The sequence below is a fragment of the Pithys albifrons genome, chromosome 26 (assembly GCF_047495875.1).
Source record: "Pithys albifrons albifrons isolate INPA30051 chromosome 26, PitAlb_v1, whole genome shotgun sequence".
Classification (NCBI taxonomy): Eukaryota; Metazoa; Chordata; class Aves; order Passeriformes; family Thamnophilidae; genus Pithys; species Pithys albifrons.
In genome coordinates this window covers 850014-863109 of record NC_092483.1, presented here as the reverse complement: position 1 = coordinate 863109, position 13096 = coordinate 850014, and the positions used below count along the sequence as shown (strand labels likewise).

General features: G+C 41.1%; 1 protein-coding gene across 1 annotated transcript in view; it reads left to right on the top strand.

The window, feature by feature from the left end:
• The window catches only part of LOC139682991 (kinesin-like protein KIF2A), a 97257-nt gene that overhangs the window by 49756 nt on the left and 34405 nt on the right, over positions 1–13096 (top strand). Inside the window, exons 11-15 of the mRNA XM_071577693.1 lie at positions 1129–1219; positions 1363–1426; positions 1837–1928; positions 2240–2382; positions 3065–3269. Coding sequence (XP_071433794.1) covers positions 1129–1219; positions 1363–1426; positions 1837–1928; positions 2240–2382; positions 3065–3269 — 595 coding nt within the window. The remainder of the gene's footprint in view (positions 1–1128; positions 1220–1362; positions 1427–1836; positions 1929–2239; positions 2383–3064; positions 3270–13096) is intronic.

Sequence of the window (13096 nt, the reverse complement as noted above, 5' to 3'; positions counted from 1 at the left end):
TGAACCAGCAAGGGAAAATGAACTCACCACGAGAGAGATTATAAGTCAGAGCTAAAATTTAATAATAATATTATTATAACAACACTGACACACAAGGGAAATTGCTTTCAACTCACAATACCCCAGCAGTATAACCCAGTGTCCTGGGGCACAAACCCAAGGGGGTTTGTTTGCCCTTGTGCTGAGACCCCTGTGGCTCCCCCAAGTCCAGAGCAAAAGGAAAAGAAAAACCTGTTGGTGCAGGCGAGGGCTGTGGTCTGGGCGAGAGCGGGGATCTCCTGCTGTCGAGGTCCTGCTGCTGCTCTGGATCCGACGAGAAGTTCCCGAGGTCTTCTTACCCACCACTTATGTACCCTCAGGGAGCACTCAGTCCCTCCCCCTGGGCGGGGACTCACACAATGGGTGATTGACTCTGGGAGCCAGGGGGTGTTGAGCTGTTGATGGCCCATTAGCAGCTCCGCCCCCCTCAGGCTGGGTGTGAAGGTGATAATGGCTCCCTGGGCAGCTGCTGCTAATGGCCCATTGTCCTTGGGGAATGAATAGAGGGGGTAGAATACACAGCTTTGATCACCCCCACACAGGGTTAGCTGGTCCCTCCTGCTGAACTAGGACAACGGTTCATGAGAAATGACCTACAGGGTGTAGAATACATAGTGATAAACTGGTCCTGGCTGCTTTAAATAGGACATAAACTTAATCTTGGAAGTTGATTTAGGAAAAAAAACTATAGTAGAATTTTTGTATTGGCAACATATAAGTATTTAGCTGCTGCCCTGTCCTGCTTCTGTATGGTGCCTTCTTTAGGGAGCTCCAAACTCCATGTAATAAGCTGTACCATGTTGCATCACCAAACCAAGGTGTTTTTTTCTCCAGGTTTGTAGGAAGATAATATTTTTGTACAATAAATGGGAAACACCTTGTAGCTTTTCTTTAATTGTATAGGATATTTGAATGTCGTAGCGCTGGTAGCCTCTCTAGTTCTGGAATTAATGTAGAGATGTCCTTTGGCCTCTCAAAGTACAGAACCAGTTTTGTCACTTCTGGCATTAAAATTTATAGTGTCGTTGTGGTAGTGTGGGATTTTAATGTAGTTAAATTTCTTAAGTACTGTTGTTTTTTGCATTAAAGGTTTACAGCTCGACCATTAGTAGAGACCATATTTGAAAGGGGAATGGCCACTTGTTTTGCATATGGACAAACAGGCAGTGGAAAAACCCATGTAAGTGTTTCTTCTACATGCCAGCAATACACATCTTTTTATGTATGATACACTTCAATAAATTCTAATAAGTAACAGATATGTAAGTTACAGTTCTATGATCTTTATAGTGTTTTTTGGTCTTTTTTGTTTTCTTGATTTAGACTATGGGTGGTGACTTTTACGGAAAAAAACAAGATTGTTCTAAAGGAATATATGCACTTGCAGGTGAGACTTTATATTTCTGTTGGTTTTTTGCAAATTAGTTGAGGTCAATACATTTCTACTTCCCTTTGAACAAAAATAAGGATCTACATGTTTTGCATTACAGTGGAACTTTGGTAACATAAAAATTAATTCCTAGGTGTGTAGATTTTACACAGTAAGGTAAATATATATAGATAACTTCAAAAATGTAAGAAATATAAATGATGATTGAGTTTATAAATTTGATGTCTTCTGCATCTTCCAATGTAATGTGGCAGTTTAAACAGCAGTGTTTTTTACTTGATTGACTTGATTGACTGTTACACTTGCAAAATATGAGATGCTATAAAATAGACTGCTATATATTAATAAATCTCCACTAAATGAAAATATATAACTATATTTCTTTTTATTTTTAAATGTATTCACAGCTAGAGATGTCTTTTTAATGCTAAAGAAGCCAAACCATAAGAAGTTAGAACTTCAAGTATATGCAACATTTTTTGAGATCTATAGTGGCAAGGTAAGTACCTGATCTTTTTCTGAGGAAGGTAGAGTTTCTTTTTCACAAAACAGATTGTGAGCTTGTGTACATAAAAGATTTTTTTCATTTTGTACTGAAAGCTTTATTTCAAATAATTCTTTACACTTCCCTTTCAATCACAGAATCACAGAATCAGTCAGATTGGAAGGGACCACAGTGGATCATCTGGCCCAACCTCCCTGCTAAAGCAGGATTGCACATGGAAAGCTTTGCATATTTTGATATGAGATTTGAAGCAAAAATGTCTTTTAAAGCTCCTCTATAACTGTTCTGTTCCACTCCTCCCCAAGGTTTTTGACTTGTTGAACAGGAAGACAAAATTAAGAGTGTTAGAAGATGGTAAACAGCAAGTCCAGGTGGTTGGATTACAGGAACGGGAAGTCAAATGTGTTGAAGATGTTCTTAAGCTTATTGAAATAGGCAACAGCTGCAGGTATCTCCCATAGCTTTCACCAATTTTTCATTGTAAATCAAAGAATTGGAACAAGATTATTTTTTGTGTCTCTTCATAATGATGGCTTTTTAAATATGCAGTAGTATTTCTGATAATGTTGACTGCAAGTGAGGAATCTGCCTATCTTTTGAATAAAGATAGTCTAGAGTTTCTCAGCTAGAGAGAAATAACTGATTTTTCTACAGAATGTGAATTGCATGCATTATATAATCAGTTTGCTGACTTAAATTCACATAATTTATAATTTGGAATACTACCAGATTCTTCAGTTCTAAAAGGCCTTGATATGTAGTGTCAGAAGCATAAAATTTGGGGTTTTGTTAAGATCCAGCTTTATTGTTTTTAAAATCAGCCTTGTGATAGACTGCTGCATGATTAGATAAAAATACTACACGTGGTGTTTTGCATATAAGCTCTCTGATAGTCTGAAATCTTTGGAGATCTGATTAATCTTGCTTTTAAGAGGGGAGTAAAATGTTACTAATCTTCCATTTCTGTTTGAAGAATTGGAAAAATAGGTATAATTATACTATGTACATCAAATGATTAGGGTAAAAACAGGACTCTGCCCTGAAGAAACTAATGTTCTGAGGGTAATGTGTTTGACATGTATGGTCCTTTGCCTGTTCATATGTCCTTCCTTTCTTTCCTTTTGTTAAAGGACTTCTGGCCAGACATCTGCAAATGCACACTCATCTCGAAGCCATGCAGTGTTTCAGATTATTCTCAGAAGGAAAGGGAAATTGCATGGTAAATTTTCTCTGATTGATTTGGCTGGCAATGAAAGAGGAACAGATACTTCCAGTGCAGACAGGCTGACTCGACTGGAAGGTGCGGAAATTAACAAGAGCCTTTTAGCACTCAAGGTAACTGAAATATTTCCATTGCTTTTGAGTAGGTGAAAACCTTCTACATATAATAGCAATGACTACTGAAACAAGTGGTTTTGCAGGCTTTGCTTGTCTACATTGTCTACTGATGTGACAGGTAAAATAACATCTTGTTTTTCATTTAAATGCCTGAAAAAACACTTGGTAATTTCCAAGTAGGAAAATTGCAGAAACATTGTGCTATCAATTTTCATGCTGTTTAAAACAAATCCCAACAAAATCCCTAGTAGTTGAATTTGAACACTTTTTTTTGATACACACCTATTTTTTATTAAGAAAAGATAAAAAAGATACCTTTTGTAGTGGTTTAACCCCAGCTAGCAACTAAGTACCATGCAGCTGCTCTTTGAATTCCCTCACTCCTTCCCCAGTGGAATGGGAAGGAGAATCAGAAATAAGGTAAAACCTATGGGTTGAGATAAGAACAGATTAATAATGGGAATAAAGTAAAAGACAATAATAATAGCAATGATAATAATAATTGTATTGAAAAGGAGAGAGACAAATTAACCCCAAGAAAAATAAGTGATGCACAATAGCATTGTTCACCCCCCACTTGACTGATGCCTAACTCATTCCCGAACCACGATCAGCTCCTCCAGGCCAACTCCTCCTGGTTTATATACTGGGCATGATGTTCTATGGTGTGAAATATCCTTTTGGCCAGTTTGGCTTGACTGTCCTAGCCATGTTCTCCCCCAGCTTCTTGTGCAGCTCCTCCCTGGCAGAGCCTGAGACACTGAAAAGCCCTTGACTAAGGATAAGCACTGCTCAGCAACAACCAAAACATCACTGTGTTATTTTCATACTGAATCCAAAACACAGCACTGTACCAGCTACTGAGAAGAAATTAACTCTTATCTTAGCCGAAACAAGGACAGTATCCACCCCTTATTCCATATGATTTACATCATGCCAGGTTGCACAGTTCCCTATACCCTATCACCTTTCCTGTCTTTTGATAGATATACACAGATATCATTCCCTTAGTCTATGGACCATCCCTATCAAAGTCCATTGAGTTCATTTAGTCCATAACCTTTTGTCATAACAGTCTTTCAGGGAAGGAAAGATGATGTGTGGTGTTGGATTGTTGCATTCTGAAGCCAGTTCTGATTCCATCACTGCTGCACTTGTCCAGCTTCATCAATGTTCATTCTTCATTAATGTGGCAATTGAAGGGGAGTTGGGTTCAGATCGCCAAATATGGAGTGGCATAGACTTGCAATGATGGATGTATAGCCACCATAGAAGTGATAATATACAGTGTTATATAGCAATTGACATCATACAATTTAATTCATTGGCATTCTTACCCAAAGTCAAATCCCCTTGAGGCATACACTGGACTTCCTCATCCTGTCCCATTACCCACCAAGTACACCCAGAAAAGCAATCCCACAGATGGGTTTGGCTGTGCCTGAGGCAGGGATAAACCAGACTTTTTTCCCTAGCATGTTTTTAATGTGCACTACAGGAACTTTATCCCCTTCTACAGTATGTAATAGTTTTGATTGGGCAGGGCCAGCCTGATTGGCAGATCCTCTGGTGTTGACTAACCAGGTGGCCTTTGCCAAATTTGTATCCCAATGTCTGAAGGTCCCCTCACTCATTGCTCTCAGTGTAGTTTTTAATGATCCATTGCATTGTTTGATTTTCCCAGAGGCTGGTGCATGATAGGGAATGTGATATACCCACTCAATGCCATGTTCTTGGCCCAAGTGTCTATGAGGTTGTTTCGCAAATGGGTTCCGCTGTCTGACTCAATGCTTTCTGGAGGAGCGTGTCACCATAATACTTGCTTTCAAGGCCTTGGATAGTTTTCCGGGCGGTGGCGTGGGGAACAGGATATGTTTCCAGCCATCCAGTGGTTGCTTCCACCATCATAAGCACATGGCACTTGCCGTCATGGGTTTGGGGGAGTGTGATAGAGTCAATATGCCAGGCCTTCCTATACTTATATTTCAGCCTTTGTCCTCCATACCAGAGTCTTTGACTGCTTGGCCCGCTTAATTGCAGCCCATGTTTCACACTCATGGATAACCTGTGTGATAGTGTCCATGGTTATGGTTATATGTTGCATCTCTTTCTTGATGTCCCAAGGTGTCATGGGCCCATCAGGTTAGAAATAATTCACCTTTATTTGCCAATACAAATCCACCTGAGATACTTCAATCCTAGCAGCCTGATCCACCTGCTGGTTGTTCCGATGTCCTTCAGTAGCCCAACTCTTGGGTACATGAGCATCTACATGATGTATCTTCACAACCAGATTCTCCACCCAGGCAGCAATATCTTGCCGCAATGCAGCAGCCCAGATGGGTTTGCCCCTACACTGCCAGTTATTCTGCTTCCATTGTTTCAACCACCCCCACAGGGCATTTGCCACCAGCCATCAATCAGTATAAAGTATTTACCATTTCTCTTGTTCAGCAATGTCTAAGGCCAGCTGGATGGCTTTCACCTCTGTAAATTGACTTGACTCACCTTCTCCTTAAGCAGTTTCTGCAACTTGTTGTAGGGGGGTCCATACAGCTGCTTTCTATCTCTGATGCTTTCCCACAGGATGGCAGGATCCATCAATAAACAAGGCATATTACTTCTCACTTTCTGGCACTTCATTATACAGTGAGGTCTCTTCAGCACGTTACCTCCTCCTCTGGTGACATTCCAAGATCTTTGCCTTCTGGCCAGTCCATGATCACTTCCAAGATTCCTGGATGACTGTGTTTCCTATTTGAGTTTGTTGTGTGATCAGTGTGACCCACTTTCTCCATGTAGCATCAGTTGCATGATGCATAGAGGAGATCCTCCCTTTGAACATCCAACCTAACATGGGTAACCGGGGTGCCAGAAGGAGCTGTGCTTCAGTACCAATCACCTCCGAAGCGGCTCGAACTCCTTCTGCCAGTATCTCCTTTTCAGTTGGAGTGTAGCAGGCTTCAACTCCTCTGTATCCCTGACTCCAAAAGCCTAGAGGTCGACCTCAAGTCTCCCCTGGTGCTTTCTGCCAGAGACTCCAGGTAGGGCCATTCTCCTCAGCTGCACTGTAGAGCACATTTTATACATCTTGCCCTGTCTGGACTGGCCTGAAGGCTACAGCATGAACTATTTCCTGTTTCATTTGTTCAGTCTTGCCGTTGTTCAGGGACCCATTTGAAATCATTCTTCTTCCAGGTCACTTGATAGCAAGGGCTGACAATCAGACTAATATGGAATGTGCATTCTCCAAAATCCTACATTTAAGAAAGCTTGTTTCTTTCTTACTAGTTGGTGGTGATGCCAAAGGGATTTTCGATTTTTGATTTTTCCATTTTTATAGATTTTAGAAGTACTTGTATCTGTAGCAAAGTAGATTTTTAGTAGGTTAATATTTCTGGCTTAAGTTTAATGTCTTTCTATCACTACCCCTGCCCCAGAATGGGGAGCTCAAATTCTTTTAGTTATTTAGATTCTCTTCAAGGTAGAATGCTGACGACTATCAGAATGCCTGCAGAACAAGACATAAACACAGGGCAAAGTGACCCAGAAGTCAGAACTGGAAGAACTCCAAGAGACCTTTGTGTGCTGAAAAAGAGGAGATGATGAAGACAGAGGGTCTCAACGACCCCAGCCCCAAATCCTGGGGGGTGGAACAGGGGTGGAACCGGGGCTGGACTGAGAGATGTGTAAAGTAATGATTGTGATGCCCAAAGAGGCAGAACAAACTGTTTAGAGACAGAGTTTTAGTCAATAAACAGCAAGGTATTTATTAAGGCAATGTTGGGGAACCCTCCGATTAGCATCGGACAAAGAGCTCCAAAGTCAACAGTGAGAAGCTACAGTATTTATACATCTCTAATGAGGGATTACAACAGTTTTACATACATATTCATGCACAATTATAATATTGCAACATCTAGTTATAATATTCATAGCAGGCGGAGTTGGGGCGGAGCTGTCCATTTTGAGGAATATTATGGTGGGAGATCCTGTTACTTCATCTGGTGGTGGTTGTAGTTTTTACTCTTCATCTTCATGAACTTTTCAACTTGGTCTGGTTTTTGCTGACTCTTGCAGTTGGTCTTGCCAAACATGGTACTTTGAATTTCTTATCTTCTTTCTTGGGATTAACTTGTTCTGTCCTGTCTTTGTTTATACATACTTTGCCCTGTCTTGGATGGGTCTTAAATTTTAACTCCCTGAAAGTTAGATGCCTCCAGTAAATTAAACCTTATCTGTTGAAAACTCCCCTGAAAGTTGGGTGCCTTTAGTAAATCCCCCTAGGTTCTGGTTTTGCTCTGCTTCATTTGGATAGATCATATTATAAAAGCCATGGAAACTAGAGCTTGGGGGGGCACGTGCATGTCATCATGTATTCCTGTGGGCCTTCGGCCTGTTATTAAAGGACTTAACTTTTTATCTTATCCCATACTAATGTGGCTCAGAGTCCAGCTTTGTTAGGGGTCTCTCACGTCATCAGTGGAGACATTGCTACTGACAATGTTTATCTTACCATTTTATTCCTAAAAATTGGATCTCCTGTGCAGGACCCTTGACCTTACTTTTTTTTATAGCAAAACCATCTTTCAGAAGGATTTGGACAATTTTTTTCCCTTCTCTCAAAAACTTCTTCTGCTGTATTGCCCCACATGATGATGTCATCAATGTATTGCAGGTGTTCCGGAGCTTCACCCTATTCCAGTGCACTCTGGATCAGTCCATGGCAGATGGTTGGGCTGTGTTTCCACCCCTGGGGCAGTAGATTCCAGGTATACTGGACATCTCTCCAAGTTAGAGCAAACCGTGGCCTGCACTCTGCCCCCAAAAAGATTGAGAGAAACGCATTAGCAATATCAATTGTGGCACTACTCAGCTGCTTTTGACTTCAGTTCCAGCACTCTTTCCCAGCCAAAACCAGAACACTTTTATGACAGATTTATTTACCACTGTAGGGGTAAATAGCTCTTTCCTGGAAGATATTGCTACCAAGGAGGCAGTTATTTTTCCCCAAGGAAGCTTTCCTGCCTGGAACGAGGCATCTTTCCCAGACATGGTTTTGGGATGTTTCTCTGCATGCATTCCACAGAAGGTTACTCCCCAGGCACAAGAGAGAGAACACAGATGTGCTGCAAGGCCTTAGCAGCCAATGGGGGAGCTGAGTGGGATGAAGTGATGATAAAGCCTGAGGAACAAATGAAAGCCTTGCTTTTTCTGTTGTGCTCCAAGGCCCGGTGCTGCCCATACAATGCCGTTAGGATCTATAAGTTTTCAGCATTCTCACCTCTGAAATAAACCTTTGAATCCTTTCCACTCTTTTGCCATTCTTTGGGGGAATACCTGCATATATTTTGCTTTATGACCACTGTTAATTAATTAACTAAAGAAGAAAACTACACAACAGCACTACATCCAGAAAAAATTAATGAATAAACTAAAATAACCCTTCAAATTTGGAATCCATTTTTCATAAAATCATGGAATTATTTGGGTTGGAAAAGACCTTTAACATCATCGAGCCCAGTAGTTAACCCAGCACTTCCAAGCCCACCACTAAACCATGTCCTCAAGTACCACATCTACATGTCTTTTAAATCCCTCCAGGGATGGTGACTTCACCACTGCCCTGGACAGCCTGTGTCAGGGTTTCATAACACTTTCAGAGAAGTCTTTCCCAAAGAAACTCCTCCCGATATTGAGAGACTTTGCCTAAATGAGGATTTCAGGACTCTTGTCTCATTACAATATTTTACAGTAAAACATCTGAAACACTGCTCTTTTTTGAGTTTTTTGACTGCTCTTTATAGCAAATTGCTGACACAATCACTGCAGTTTTTCATACATTAATCAAGAAGATATCAGGAGAGCTAACAAATATTATTTAAATACTCAAATGCTTTTATTATTTGTTTTATAGTACTCAAAAGACAGTCTAAATAGGGAAATTAATTTTTTTGTCTCAGTTGGGAAAATGGTAGTTTTGAATGGCCCAGAACTTCTTTCAGTTGTTAGTCAGCTTTGCTTGTTTACTCTTCACTGCACCAAAATCTCATTGCATCTAAACCCCAAAATCACTGTGCCTACTTTTTTATCCCAGTATAAACTTGTAAGACTTGTGTCAGACTCAAAGCAGATCTTACAAGACACCAGAAAATTGTAATGTGTCATTACAAAATTGTATTTCATGTTGAAAAATTGGAAGTAGCAGTTCCAAAACTGTTTTGATTTAGTATAAAAATAAACAATGGAAACAACATTGTGTTGACATTAGCATGCATTTCCATATGTAACTGAATAACACTGTTTTGATCTTTTTAGTTTATTGTTGGTTTCATGGTATCTAGTGCCTTCAGTGCAATACTCATACAACATAATTAGTTCATTTTCATACAACTTGTCTTTTTAATTATAGTGAAATGCTCTGCTGTTACTGTACTGGTGATTGTGATCTAAATTATATGGGAAATGGAAAATAAAAATAAGTGGAAGCCTTGCAGAGGTCTAAAATGTGGTAAAGGAAGATATAAAGGTTTCTCAATTATATGTTTTCCATTTTTCATCTATCCCCAAAAACATTACACAGCTTTTTCTATTTGTATTCAAGCTATTGTCATGTTCTAATGGAACTAATATATTCTGAGAAGCAGTTTTGATGCTGCTCCAAGATTTGCTATTTGCATATGGTCTTTACCTGTTCAGATTTTTGGTACAGGAAATTATTTCTGTAATGTCTCTACATAGAAGTAGTGTTGTCATTTTGGTACCTGGTTTTCTGAGCTATGATGAAAAGTAAAAGCAGTTAAAAACTCCATTAATTTAGAAGCTGCCAGTGTCCTTCTATAATCCTTTTACTATTAAGGAGACAATGTAACTAAGTTTTCAAGGGTGACCAAACTAAAAATCATTATAGTTTATTAAAATATCTTAATTAAACTTATTGGTTGCCATATCAGTAATTCAACATACACATTTATATTGTTTTCATTTTGTAATGCCACTTGTTGAAACTCTGTCGCCCCTTTTCCTGTATAATCTGCTTTTCTTCTTACTTAAGTATAGTAGTAATGTACAAACAAATGAAAAAAAATTAGTGAATGCACCGCCATGCTCACCTATAAATACTGAGTACTTTTTAGCAATTGCATGTTGTCCTAGTTCAGCAGCCAGGACCAGTTTACCACTGTGTGGGTGTGACCAAAGCTATGTATTCTACACCGTCTATTCATTTCCCAAGAAGTGTTAACAATGGACAATTTGCAGCAGCTGCCCAGGGCACACACGACTCCTCAGGGTGTGAGCTGGGTGTGAAAGACACCTGTGAGATAAGAGCTTTGATAACTCCCCTCCAGGAAGTTGTTAGTACCTTCACACCCAGCCTGAGGGGATGTGTCTGCTAATGGGCCATCAACAATTCCAAAATACCCCATGACTCTCAATGACCCATTGTGTAATTCCCCGCTCTGGGGGAGGTACTGGGTGCTCCCACCTGGACCTGAGGGTATATAATCTTGGGATTTGAAGACCTCAGGGAACCTCTTGTTGGATCCAGAGGAGGATCAGAACCTCGACAGGAGGAGACCACCACTCTCAACCAGCCTGCGACCACCACTCTTCACCAGACTGCAAGCATCATCTGCACCAACAGGGGTTTTTTTCACTTCCTTTTGCTTTGGACTCAGGAGAACCACGTGGGGCTCAGCACAGGGGCCAACAAACACCATTGTGTTTGTGCACCAGGGTGCTGGGTTATACTTCTGGGTTTTGTGTGTTAAAACCAATTTATCTTTGTGCCATTGCATTTATTATAATATTGTTATTGAATTGTAAATCTGACTTATAATCTCTTTTGTGTTGGGTTTGTTTCTCCTGCCGGTTTGCCTTTAAACCAGCACATCTTTTGGCACCCAATGTGGGGCAGGAGAAAGAGAAGTCAGAATTACAATTTCATTTTGTGTATTTGGATACAGAAACTCTCTGTTCACCATGTTGCTTGATGTATTAATGTGGATGTTGTATCTGAGCCTGTTCACATCTCAACATATGGGGAACTATTTGCCTATTTTGATGCTCTCTTTAATACCAGGGAGAAGGATCAAAATTGCTTTATTGCTATACTATTTTTATGTTGTCATAACATCAGAAGCAGTGAGTTTCATTGTGAATGTATATTCAGTCTTGTTTGCCTATCGTGGTTTGGGTTGCTACCTTTGGGGCCTCATTAAAAATAGCACCCAGCCTGTGGAAGGAAGAGGAGGGGATGGTTCTTTTGACCCTTTCACCTCCTCCTCCTTCACACCTGCCACAGCAGTCTTTGAGAATACTGAATTTCCTTTCGATGTTAATGACAGTGTAATGTTGTTAATGTTGCTTTGTCTCCTCTGTACTGTATACACTATGCTTAGGGTCAGAACAGGGCCTTCTAGGGAGGTTTTCTCAAGGCCTGCCCTGGGATCGGATGATGTTGAGTGGCATGGGAAGTGGGAGGATATGGGCCAGTATTTGGAGAGCTTCTCTCCTCATATGATCTGGAAATTCACCCCGGAACAACTACAGGACCCTGCCAAAATAATAAGCTATGTGAAAGGAAGATGCTCTGGCAGCTACAGAGATGGGCAGCTCACAGCAACCTGCTGGGCCCTGGCCAGTGCCTACCAGACACTGCTCTTTATGGTAGAGCACCTTCAGGAGGAGGAGAAAAAAAGCAAATTCACAGGCACCATGTCCACCCAAACCACAGCTGAGCCAAAGAGAACAGAAAATGAATCAACCAGCATCATGTCCACCCAAACCATGGCTGAGCCAGAGGGAAAAAGGAATACATCAGCCAACACCGTGTCCATGCCAACCGTGGAGGAGCCGGAAGGACAACAGAAACGGATAGCAGTCGCCCCTGTCCAGAAAAGAAAATCAAAGACCAAATCAGTCCGTATAGCGAATGACGAGGAAGAGGCAGGACCTTCACATCAAGTGGAAGAAATGGAGCCAGAAATAATCACCCAGTCCCTATCCCTGGGTGAGCTGTGTGAGCTCCGGAGAGAGTTCACAGAACAGGCAAATGAGTTCATCTTGACCTGGGTGCTGTGAATCTGGGACACCACGGCCAATGATGCAGTTCTAGATGGGAGTGAAGCAAGGCAGCTGAGATCCTTGTCTTTAGATGTGGTCATTGATCAGGGCATTGGAAAGAGGCAGGAAACTCTCAGCTTCTGGCGGCGACTGTTATCAAGGGTGAGGGAGAGATATCTTTATAAGGAGGACCTCCATGTACAGCAGGGACAGTGGAGCATTATGGAACAAGGTATCCAATGCTTAAGGGAATTAGCCATACTGGACATAATCTTTTCAGAGGATGAGAGATTCCCTAAAAGTCCGGATGGTGTCCAGTGCACATCCCAGATGTGGTTAAAGTTTGCATGGCTTGGGCCAGAAATGTATTCTCGCTACCTAGCAATGTTGCAGTGGAGAGAGGGAGAGGACAAGGTGGGAGCGCTGGTCAACAAACTTGGCATTTACCAAGACACTGTCACTGCCCACATCTCAGCTGTGGAAACGAAAATGGCCGAACTGGAAGAAAAGATTGCGGAAGGATTCTTCCATATCTCACCAGGACAAGCAAGAGTCTCTGCCATCAGAAGCAGGCATTCCCCTGCCAAGGAGAAAGGGTTCACTCCATGCGGCAATCTATGTTTTTTTCCTTCATGAGCATGGGGAAGATATGAGTAAGTGGGATGGAAAACCCACCTCTTCCTTAGCTGAACGGGTATGTGAATTGAAAAGACGAACAAACACCACAAGATGTTCTTCAAGGTTAAATGCTGCTCCAG